This window comes from Amia ocellicauda, chromosome 4 (assembly GCF_036373705.1).
Source record: "Amia ocellicauda isolate fAmiCal2 chromosome 4, fAmiCal2.hap1, whole genome shotgun sequence".
In the NCBI taxonomy this organism is placed as follows: domain Eukaryota; kingdom Metazoa; phylum Chordata; class Actinopteri; order Amiiformes; family Amiidae; genus Amia; species Amia ocellicauda.
In genome coordinates, this window is record NC_089853.1 from 4551563 (window position 1) to 4564183 (window position 12621).

At 42.4% G+C, this 12621-nt stretch overlaps 1 protein-coding gene across 14 annotated transcripts in view; it reads right to left on the reverse strand.

The window, feature by feature from the left end:
* ppfia1 (PTPRF interacting protein alpha 1) overlaps positions 1 to 4382 on the reverse strand; it is a 39524-nt gene extending 35142 nt beyond the window's left edge. For 4 of the 14 annotated variants that reach the window (XM_066700571.1, XM_066700566.1, XM_066700562.1 and 1 more), the window contains exons 1-2: positions 3565 to 4380; positions 267 to 530 (exon numbers count right to left, since the gene is read on the reverse strand). In XM_066700571.1, coding sequence (XP_066556668.1) covers positions 267 to 530 — 264 coding nt within the window. In that variant the 5' untranslated portion in view covers positions 3565 to 4380. Of the gene's footprint in view, positions 1 to 266; positions 531 to 3564 lie in introns of all 14 variants that reach the window. The other 10 variants (XM_066700572.1, XM_066700568.1, XM_066700570.1 and 7 more) reach the window with 5 other exon arrangements.
* Between the last annotated feature and the right edge of the window lie 8239 nt (positions 4383 to 12621).

The window sequence follows — 12621 nt, forward strand, 5'->3', positions numbered from 1 at the left end:
AAAGCCCCAGTCAATCTCAGAAACCGAGTCAACGATCCGACCCAAGGCAATACCCAGCGCACATGACAAAACAATAGGCATCAGGATACAAGCGAGGAGTCCCCGAGGGCCATTTTACAACATGCACAATATAATGATTTCAAACAAACGAGCCTCTTCCTTAATGGGGCATTTTAAACTGTATCCGCGTACCACTGGGGCAGACATGACGGAAACCCAACCGATCCTTAGCAGCGAAGCTCGGGTTTCGGCGCAAGCAACGTTACCTGAGGCAGTGCGGTGCTGAGCTGGCGCTGCAGCGAGTCCCTCTCGTGGCTGACCTCGTGGAGCTTGCCCTGCGTCAGGCCCAGGTTCTCCTGCGTCTCCCGCAGCGTGTCCAACAGCCGGTCCCGCTCCTCCAGCATGGACACCATGAGCTGCTCGAAGTGGCCATCCGAGTCCGACTGGAGGGGAGACCCGGACCCGCGCCCCCCGCCTCCCCCAGCCGGCACCTCGGCCTCGCTGATCGTCGGCATCACCTCGCACATCATCTGGAGACGGAGGGTGGACAGTTAGACAGGCCAGGGCAACACAGCCCGCACCTCAGGAAGTGGTGAGCGGTCACAGTTCCCAGCTCGGGCAAGCAAGCGTCAACCTTCCTCCGAGACATTTGGACATGGTGGAGTAATTAAGTGGCTTTGTGTATAAATGAGCATTAACCCAACTGCCACCAACCAAAGAAGAATGCAAAGGAACATGATGAGACATTACAAATACAAAAAACACATTTTCTAAATATTTTGCAGTCAAAAGCAAAGAATGATCTCTAATTTCATCTCTAGAGGGTTTGGGAAAGTGCAATTAAACTATAGGCGTTTGATTTATTTTAAGTTGTGTTTGATCTCCCCTAGTAAGTCCTCAATCTCTCCCCTTTCATATTGCTGGATTTTAAAACAAGAAAAAGTAATCCACGTTGACTAAAAAAATATTAGCAACAAACTACATGCCTATTACACTTTCTAGTTCTACACATGTAGTCAGTGCTACAGGCACTGGCTTTTTATTTTTTGCACATCAGGAGGCATTGTGTTCAGATCAGTGCCCAGTACACTGAAACATTCAGCACCAGGCAATTTGTCCTCAGGAAGACAAGCTTGTATGTAACCATCAAACACTCACATTCAGTCTGGAAGAGAAATTAAGGGCACCACTTCAACCTAATTTCGCTTGTCAATTGCACCGTGCCGCCTAAGAGAATCAGATTGCTAAAGCTGTACAGTTATATAAGGGGCAAGGCTACTCCAGGGATAAACATTTACACATTACAAGACACCTTTACAGACAGAACATCCGTGTCTACCATGTACCAAATGTCGAGAGCTCAAAATGTATTGTGGAAGATTTTGCAATATCTAAAACATGATATAGGCCTCATTAACTACTAAACACCTTAAGCAATTAAAATGTATATAGAAAGAAGATTAAGTGACAATTAAATGTTTTCGGTATTAAATTAACTATTAAAATGCATTATTTGCAAGTGGACAAAATATTTGGTTATAAAATCACAGACTATTCATTTTAACACATTATAATAGTTAATGTTATACATAAATACAAATAGGTCTGTATCAGTTTGAACTGAGGTTTGAGGCAAAAAAAAAAAACGAATCAAAGCAAATGTTATATGCAAGAATAATTATTACATATGGTACATTTCCATAAAAATGTTACTGGGGTTATTTACAACAAGCCCCTGACTAACTCAGTTCTGCTGCTGTTGTTAAGTAACTGTGTGCAGGAACATTTGCATTATTGATGTCGGTTCCTTCTGGAAAGCAAGTGGCCTTAGGCACAGGCTCAGCCAAAAATACTCATTGGCTGCACTAATGTTGAGACTGTCTTTTGGCTAAAAATATGTATATAAATACCTAATGCAAAATGGATGTTGTTTGTGTGTACATTTTGAGACGTGAAACATTGAGCACAATTGTGTTCACACTATCAACATGAGCAAATATTGAAGGAATTGTATATACTGTTCGTTAAAGTCTTCCTTCGGTATATTCATTCTACTAAATTAGTTGAAAATATGGTTTAAGTTAAAGTAACATCCTTGTTAGAACAGCTACGCCTTCAGTTAAGCATTCTTCCGAATAGAAGTCCTTGTATGTGCAGTTGGACGAGTGCGCTGCGCAAGACGCGTCCTGCTTTGCGACTCAGGGCGCTGGAGCCGCAGGGATGCCGGCTGTGACCCGACGTGCGGGGGCTGCGGTGCGCGTTGCGCCGCTGACGCACAGTCTGTCCGGATTGCGGGTCAGGGGCCCGGGAGCGAAGCAGGCAATTAGGGTCGCAGTTATGCGCGGGTCTGCGCTACTCCGCCAATGGCATGGGCGGGACTCTGCAGATCTGCGCACAACTGCCAAAGTCTGCGCTACAGGAGCACAAGACGGCAGTTTCCCGACTGGAAGACCTGCATGCATGATCAAAGCTTTACATACATGATCCCTAATGCATTGAAACGCTTTGTGCTCTTGTTACTACCAGTGGGATTTGCATATTAGATTCACGTAACCGATATCTTCACAGTACAGTGAAGTATTTTCCAGTCCCGGTCCTGGGGACCCGATGTCTTGCAGGTTTTTGTTCCAACTGCACCCTGAATAACTGAAACCTAAATTGAACTAATACATTTGCTTTACTTGACGTTTTAAGTTACGAAAAGATGGAGAATCTGGGTGCCTTTTATGCTTTTATATGTAACCTGATGTTTGCAATGGTTTACAATTATGAATAAGCTCTGATTAGGTCAATTACTAGTTCAATGCAGGAGCTGAGAGACAAAAACTAGCAGACATTAGATCCCCAGGACAAGGACTGGGCACCACTGGTGTAGTGTATTTTACACACACACACACACACACACTATATATACACACACACTGTACACACACTATACATACACACACACTGTACACACACACACACACAATACATACATACACACTGTACACACCGTACACACACTATACATACACACACTATACATACATACACACACACACTGTACACACACACACACATACACTGTACACACACTATACATACACACACACACACACACAATACATACATACACACTGTACACACACTATACATACACACTGTACACACACTATACACACACACTGTACACACACTATATATACACACACACACTATACACACACTATATACACACACACACACTATACATACACACACACTATACACACACACACACACTGTACACACACACTGTACACACTATACATACATACACACACACACACTGTACACACTATACATACATAAACACTGTACACACACACACACACACACACACACTGTACACACTGTACACACTATACACACACACACAAACTGTACACACTATACACACTGTACACACACACTATACATACACACACACACACACACACACACACTATACACACATACACACACACACACACACACTGTACGCGTCGGGATGCATCGCTGGAACAAGCCTCCCGCCCGGGTGTCCAGTCTCACTTTATTTACCTTGCCAGGAGGTACCAAATGTCTTTGTCGGGTCCACTTTCTCCTCTTCGGACTCCGGTTTCTCTAAACCTTTTAATGCGTGTTAGTCTTCTTGAGCAGCTTTAATAACGGAAACAATATTTAAAGTGCCATCATGTCTTCCCCCAGCCGCCCGACAGCGATAAACCCATGCGCGGCGAGAAGACACAGCGGTCCAGATGGTAGGGATCCCAAGGCCGGAGCAATGGAGGCTGGGCTGCCCGTCACTTCCTGGACTTGCACCGCGCCGGCGCTCACTCGCACATCCCCGACGACCGGGAGAGCAACAGCAACAGACGCCGGTGCGAAAGCGTGTCAAACCCGGGGCTCCAGAAACGTCTCGGTTTGATTGAGCTGCAGCCGGCGAGCGACCAGGCCCCGAGGAAAGCGTTACAATCCAACCTTTACGGCCAGGGAACCATCCTGCACCGAGGAGGGGAGGGAAAACGGCAACACAAAACACCCAGGCGGCGTTTCCTCTGCTGTGGTGCCCCGCGGTGGAGGATCTCTCGTTTCAGCCGCGTCACCAGCCCCGCAGACCGGCGCAGCCGTGCGGGGAGAGGGGGGGCTCGGGGCTCCTCGGACACGGCCGCTCCTCAGTGCGGAGACATGGCGCCGGACCCGGGCTGCTCCGCGGTGGAAAAGTATCCGGTTCCCGTTCGCAGGTGAGTGTTTTAATCCCGGTTTGCTCGGCCAGCTACCCCAGCCTGGCCTCCTGCCTGTCCGCGCTGCGCTCCCTCTCTCTCCGCTCTTGCGCTCCGTTTCCTGCTCTCCAATAAATCACGGCGTAACGTTCCCGACGTCCAGGACGTGCCGTTCCCGACGTGCAGTGCGGCGCCGCCGGGGAAACTGCGACAGCGCCCCCTGCAGGTGTTAGAGAGGACGCGCTGGTACTGCACTCGAAACATGCAGGCGAGCCGGTCATTGTCCGATTTGTTTGGATAATATATTCAACTTAGACCCTATTTTAAATGGAAACGCTGAGGGCTTTGTCATACAAAACGATTACTCACTCGGACTTCACAAGTGTATTGTGGAAGCAATAAAAAAGGCAAACGCAATGCTAGGGTATATTGTCAAAAGTGTAGAATTGAGAACAAGGGCAGTGATGTTCAGACTGTACAATGCACTAGTTAGAGCTCATCTGGATACTGTGGACAGTTCTGGGCTCCTCACTTCAAGAAAGATATCGCTGCTCTAGAGGCAGTTCAGAGGAGAGCAACCAGACTTATTCCAGGTCTGAAGGGAATGTCCTACTGAGAGACTGAGGACCTGAACCTTTTCACCTGGAACAGAGGAGACTACGTGGGGACTTGATCCAAGTCTTCAACATCATGAAAGGCATCGACCACATCAAACCAGAGGAGCTTTTCCAGATCAGCAGGGACACACGCACCCGGGGACACAAATGGAAATTGGGCTTCAAGGCATTCAAGACAGAAAACAGGAGACACTTCTTCACACAGAGAGGCGTCACAATGAATTTGAAATTCTATGTGAGTTGTGAATAATTTGTAAGGGGCAAAATGTCCTCTATTTGTGCAATGACCCTCATAATCTCAGTCACACCCCACCAGTGGAAAGAACCTCAGATCATTATTTTAATTCCTTTAAAGGATGAGTGACCGGTTAATGTTCAATCAAAATCGCCATGCTGAGTGTGTGTGTGTGTGTGTGTGTGATCATTAGAAAACCCTTTTGAAATAGTTAGCACAGCTGAAAACTCTTGTGCTGATTTAATAAGCAATGAAACTGTCCTTCTTTAGACTAGTTGAGTATCTGGAGCATCAGCAATTGTGGGTTAGATTACAGGCTTAAAATGGCCAGAAACAAAGAATTTTCTTCTGAAACTTGTCAGTCTATTCTTGTTCAGAGAAATGAAGGCTATTCCATGTGAGAAATTGCCAAGAAACTGAAGATCTCGTACAACGCTGTGTACCACTCCCTTCACAGAACAGCGCAAACTGCCTCTAACCAGAATAGAAAGAGGAGTGGAGGCCCCGGTGCACAACTGAGCAAGAGGACAAATACATTACTAGTTTGAGAAACAGACGCCTCACAGGTCAACTGGCAGCTTCATTAAATAGTACCCGCAAAACACCAGTCTCAACGTCAACAGTGAAGAGGCGACTCCGGGATGCTGGCCTTCTAGGCAGAGTTGCAGATTCCTTTGACAATAAATAAATTATAGACAAGGAAATTCTAAAATAATTATGTAATCATGTGTAATAATGTTAAAGGCATAGGGTTACTAATATGCCAGTATTTCCTGTTTCACTTAAATAATTTACCACCCAGAGACCGTATTGAAAACCCCCAGTCAGTTTACCGAACCCAATCCTTTCATTTTGCCCTAAGGGACCTATCACACCAAGTCAGTGTAATTAGTCAACATCATCCTTTCCAATATCCTCTCCAAGTGGACAGAGGTCAAGGGTTAATCTTTCTACACCTCTTTTTATTTTATATTCACTCCTCTTAACAATGGGCTTGCCAGGACAATATGTGTTTGATTGTTAATCTCTTTAAAAGCCTTGCAGCTATTGACAAAATAAGACTGACATTACACAGAAGAGTGTATTTCACGAATGCTTTAATATCTGATGTGTATTGCAAGCAAGCATGTTTCTGCTTTGGGATATATTTAATTCCACACTGCAATTTCTTATGCCGTTTCTCCAATCATTTTCTCTTCTTTATTCAACCTCTCATGACAAAACACCAGAGTGTGAGAAAATAAGCATCTCCTGCCTGGCTCTCCCCTCACATTTCTCCCGACTCAGCCTTTTCAAGACAGCAGCTTGCCCCGTGCCCTTTTTACTTTCCTTGATCTCTCCTCTTTAAAAATAGATGAAGCCCCTTCCTTCCACACATTAACCAGCTGCTGCACAAAGAGGAATGCCTCGGTCACAGACAGTGCACAAAACAAATAGAAAGAAAAGCAAACTATGGTTTACAGCATCCTTCATTTCCAAGGAGAGCAATACAGCAAAGTAGGGTATTTTACTATTATTATAGTAGTGAATTGTATAAAATATGCAATACTACTAGTAGTGGGAATTATTTGAGGAATATGTGTCATGTATTGTCCCCATTTCAAAAACACACAGTGCCTTACGAAAGTATTCACCCCCATTGGCATTTTTCCTATTTTGTTGCCTTACAGCCTGGATTTTTTGGGGGTTTGTATCATATTGTGTAAATCAAATGCCTACCAGTTTGAAGATATATTTTGAAGTTTTTTGTATTGTGAAACAAACAAGGAATAACTTGAGCATGCATGACTATTCACCCCCTACAATACTTTGTAGAGCCACCTTTTGCAGCAATTACAGCTGCAAGTCTCTTGGGTGCGTCTCTATAAGCTTGGCACATCTAGCCACTGGGATTTGTGCCCATTCTTCAAGGCAGAACTGCTCCAGCTCCTTCAGGTTGGATGGGTTCCGCTGGTGTACAGCAGTCTTTAAGTCACACCACAGATTCTCAATTGGATTGAGGTCTGGGCTTTGACTAGGCCATTCCAAGACATTTAAATGTTTCCCTTAAACCACTCGAGTGTTGCTTTTGCAGTATGCTTAGGGTCATTGTCCTGCTGGAAGGTGAACCTCCATCCCAGTCTTAAATCTCTGGAAGACTGAAACAGATTTCCCCTCAAGAAGTTCCCTGTATTTAGTGCCATCCATCATTCCTCCAATTCTGACCAGTTTCCCAGTCTCTGCCGATGAAAAACATCCCCACAGCACGATGCTGCCACCACCATGCTTCCCTGTGGGGATGGTGTTCTCGGGGTGATGAGAGGTGTTGAGTTTGCACCAGACATAGCGCTTTCCTTGATGGCCAAAAAGCTCAATTTTAGTCTCATCTGACCAGAGTACCTTCTTCCATATGTTTGGGGAGTCTCACACATGCCTTTGGTGAACAGCAAATGCGTTTGCTTATTTTTTCTTTAAGCAATGGCTTTTTTCTGGCCACTCTTCCGTAAAGCCCAGCTCTGTGGAGTGTACGGCTTAAAGTGGTCCTATGGACAGATACTCCAATCTCCGCTGTGGAGCTTTGCAGCTCCTTCAGGGTTATCTTTGGTCTCTTTGTTGCCTCTGATTAATGTCCTCCTTGCCTGGTCTGTGAGTTTTGGTGGGCGGCCCTCTCTTTGGTTTGTTGTGGTGCCATATTCTTTCCATTTTTTAATAATACAGAGTGCTTCGTGGGATGGTCAAAGTTTTGGATATTTTTTTATAACCCAACCCTGATCTGTACTTCTCCACAACTTCGTCCCTGTCCTGTTTGGAGCGCTCCTTTGTCTTCATGGTGCCGCTTGCTCAGGGGTGTTGCAGACTGTGGGGCCTTTCAGAACAGGTGTATATATACTGAAATCATGTGACAGATAATGTGACACTTAGACTGCACACAGGTGGACTTTATTTAATTAATTATTTGACTTCTGTAGGTAATTGGTTGCACCAGATCTTATTTAGGGGCTTCATAGCAAAGGGGTGAATACATATGCACGCACCACTTTTCCGTTTTTTAGACGTTATTTTTTTCTTTTCACTTCACCAATTTGGACTTTTGTGTATGTCCATTACATGACATCCAAATAAAAATCTATTTCAATTACAGGTCGTAATGCAACAAAGTAGGAAAAATGCCAAGGGGGGTGAATACTTTCTCAAGGCACTGTACCTCTTACAGTTACTGAGTAAGAAGGCATACAGTCCGATGGACAGCGGCATGAATAAGTAAAGACCTCTCACTCTGTGGCCGTGCTATCAGAACCAAGGAATTGAGGCATCTGCTGAGGACAAAGCACATCCCTGCTGGCTGACATGTGCCGATGCTGTGTCCAGTAGTGCAGTCTTAGCTCTTTCATTCGGTGAAGATGAGAAAACGATGTCATGCATTGATATCTGCCTTGCATACAGTACCAGAACATTTCTCACGAACGAACAAGTATTTTGTTCTCGCATAAAGGTCATACATGCCTAACACCAAGCTGTACATTTCTCTGTGTTTTTTTGATCGTCATCTGTTGTGGGAATGCTGTGCCTTTTTAATTTGCACTCGTAATGACTCATGTTTGAGTTACTTTTTGTTCTATTGCAACACAATAATACATATCCTGCTGATTGTGCTGAAACATATTTAGGAACTTGGCACCATCTGTGAAGCAGCCAATGAGCAATCAGACTGACCCTCCCATCGCTGAACACAGAACTGTGTCAAGGTTTTCACATTTCACACTGTCCAGATCATCCATCTCAAAATCTGCTACTGTCTGCATTCTGAGGAATTCTTCACATTTACCCCCTGCAAGCTAGGTAATAAATATAGTATTACCAGCTGTATCAACTGTAAATCAGAGAGACAATAGAGGCAGTTCTGTTTCTGTCAGCAACCACAAAAATAAAAAACAAAACAATAGCACAGCTGACAGTTTAGAGCGTCTTAAATGTGGTAAACCAGCCAGCAGTGGGTAAGTGTGCTGCACGACCAACAAGCTACGCCAAAAGTTGAATAAAATGTACAGCGAAACAAATCTCAGAAGCACGTGGGATCAGGTATCGCATTGTAGTGATCGTCCCTCTGTCGGTTTGTCAGGGAGAGAGCAACAGTGCCATCCGGCAGACGATTGCCTTGATTAGGACCTGCCTGCATGAGTCCAGACTGCCAGCTGTGCAGTCGCTGATTGGGCAATGTTGGTAACAGACTGATTCCCAGATATCTAGCAGTGCTGGATACGGCTGATCCGTCTCAAATCTGTTACGGTTTAGGCAGCCTTTATAAAGAGTGATTTAGTGAAGAGAGGCTTTCATTGGAATATGCACCGGGTGGGGGTGGTTTATCCCCTTGGCTGCAGACATTAGGTTTCAATGTGTGCATTTACACCAGAATTTGTTTTATTATATTCCTCCATCAGTTATTCAAATATATATATATCTATTTTAAAAAAACAAAATCAAAGCTGCTTAGTTACTGATGAGTTGCTGATTCCAATTTTTATTTCCCAAAAACATAATGAGCACATCAAGATCCGTTAATAGTGCAGTCTGATCATGGTATTACTAATTATTATTATTATTATTATTTTTGATGTTCCAGTGAACTCTGGTCAAGTATTTCTCAAGGAAAACCCCCATCACCCCTCAATTGCACGGCTCTTTCAAGACATGCACAAGAAACAGCTTGATGTGTTTTTGCAGGTACCGGTACAGAATGTGCGGTATGTGTGGAATTTTACTCATCTGAGAGCTCCCACTATACTCAGAGTATCCTCTGCTGAAGAAATAAATAAGCATTACAGCATTTTAAAATAGAAAGAAAATCATCAGTAAAAGCTTGGCTGATGTCTGCCAATATGTCATTGTAGTAATAATACAAATAGAAATGGTACAAGAATCGTACGTTTCTAGTTTAAATTGACACTTACATATTCCCAGTTGCCATTTGTTTATTTCTTCCTGGGCATCATATGCTTCTTAATACTTAGGATTTACCTTCATATGTCGAGACAAGAGAGGATATAAAGACATAAGCAACACTACAATTATACAGTGGTTTCAGAAACATCATTTCATTGACTTATTAACTAACAATTCTTACTTACCAATTTAATGTGAACTTACCTGTTTATTTACTAGAATTCATTTTATAACTGACCAGACTGCAAATAGCACTTACATGCTTTATCTTCAAACTCTTATTTCACTTCATCAAGTATCATGTAAGGAAGAACAGAATCAGTTTTGTTTTGTGAAAAAGACAGAAAAGGAGAAAGTAAATGTGTACTAAATACACTCACATTATATAGTCAAAGACCAGTATATAAGTAATAGATCTTCTGTTTAATATATGATTTTACAGTGTAAAATAATACAAAATCACTTTGGTTTTGTTTAAAGTAATGAATGTAGCATCTAACAAATGTCAACCTCGTTCTGGCTCATATTCTGACTACTTGCATTATTTCTAGTTAACTAGTATTAACATTTGACTGGCTTAACTAATTTGGCAATAGGCTGGATATGTCCCTAGTCTAATACATTCTCTGTGTGAGTATATAAGTGCTCCAAAACACATATGGGTTTAGAAAAAGGCTGCAGTACCTCATAGTTTGTGTTTATGTAAGGCCTATTGAGCTGTTAAAATATGTTTTTACAGCTTGTAGCTATCATGTGGGTTCCTGTCTTTCAGGAAAGGGGGTGTGATATAAGGTGTTTTTCTGCTGAGGGGGTATACAAGCTTTACATTTCAGTGCTGGTGGACTAGTACATTCAGACAAGTTTTTCACTGTAGACACAGCCATTCTACACTGGAGGTAAATATAACCAAATCGTGATTATTTATTTTTTGTTCAGAATGATAGGACAACAAAAAAACAACAGCTATAACCTAGAATTTGAGTCACTGATGATGCATAAAGAAAGCAATAGGGATATTTACAGCATCCACATCGTAGACATAGGGAACATTTAGCATCTTCAAGTTAGCCCATTTCAAGTTAAATGATATAAGTGAAAATGAAAATCTGCTCAAAGCTGCGTCATACAAGTACATACGTGACTGAAACACTCGTAGTTACACGTAGTGCTCAGTCAGTAATGCTGAATCATATATTGCCAATGGAGAGGTTTGCTGCTTTCCATTAATGAGAGTATAGTCGGCAATACATGAAATCATTGACCCACATCTTCACAAATTACAATTCCAATAACTGATGGCAGCCTTGATTTACAGTTGAGCTGGATCTGGTGCAGACCTGTGGGGCAGGAGTGTTGCTCAGAGGTCACATGGAGCACTTCTCTCATCTTATTCTCACACTACTGAAGAAGGACTTTGGTCCACAGTGTTCTGTTGCTTTTTACACTGTGGTTTATCCCTTTCTGATGATATTTATGTATATATATATATATGTATCTCATCACCATCAGCCCGTATCGATCCCCCTCGGGTTCGATCTACAGCTTCTCTTTTCCACGTCTCGCCTGCAAACTGTTCATCTCCCCATCTTCTCTGTGGTCATCTTCTAGGTCTGTTTCATCTCTTGGGATCCTTTCTATAGATTCCTCTGTCCATCTTTGATCTGTTCTTCTTGCAGTGTGTCCGACCCATTGCCATTGTAACATTTTCACTCTTTCGATGATGTCACATATTTTGGTTTATTCTCAGATCCATTCATTTATTTTTCCATCTCTTCTCATTATTCCAAGTAGACATCTCTCCATGCTTCTTTGTGTCGTCTGGAGTTTCTGTACCATTTTTGCATTTAGTGACCAGGTTTCACATCCATAAGTGAGCGCTGGTAGTAATCTTTGATCAAAGTGGGTGGATTTCCTTTCAGTAGTGCTGTACTTTCCAAACGTACTCCCTCCCATTTTCACTCTTCTCTTGATTTCTTCCACACTATCTGTCTGCACTGACTTTTGACTTCAAGTAACCGTTGATCTGTTTTCTTAGTTAAACATGCCTTTTTTCATTCATTTTAATGTATTTTCATTAGAAGTCCAGTTCTTAAAATTGAAGCTGCAGGTCTTCAGGTGTTTTTGCAAATATGATGATGTCATCAGCAAATCATAAATTGTTCAAATAAGCTCAGTTTAACTTGATTCCTTTTTCTTCCCAGTCCAAGGTTTTGAGTCTAATTTATATATAAACACACACACTCTCACTATCTCTCACAAAAACATTCTCACTCTCACACACTCACTCACACACACTCACTCTAAAAAAACAGACTGAAAACAGACAGTGCTCTTTGGTAGTAGAGTTTTTGTTGCTCATAACATTACAAACCAACCCTTTCTCTGCTCTTATTAAAATTACTCAAATATTGTGTATAGAAGAATATGGGTGAATACTAAACAACAGCTCCACCTGGAGTGTCTGTGTGTAACTGCAGTTAATCTGTTTATTTTACTTTACAATACAGCCAATACAGTAGTATATATTATATATATATATATATATATATATATATATATATATATATATATATATATAATATAACAACCTTATGTCACTTAAACAAGTAAAAATACAAACTGA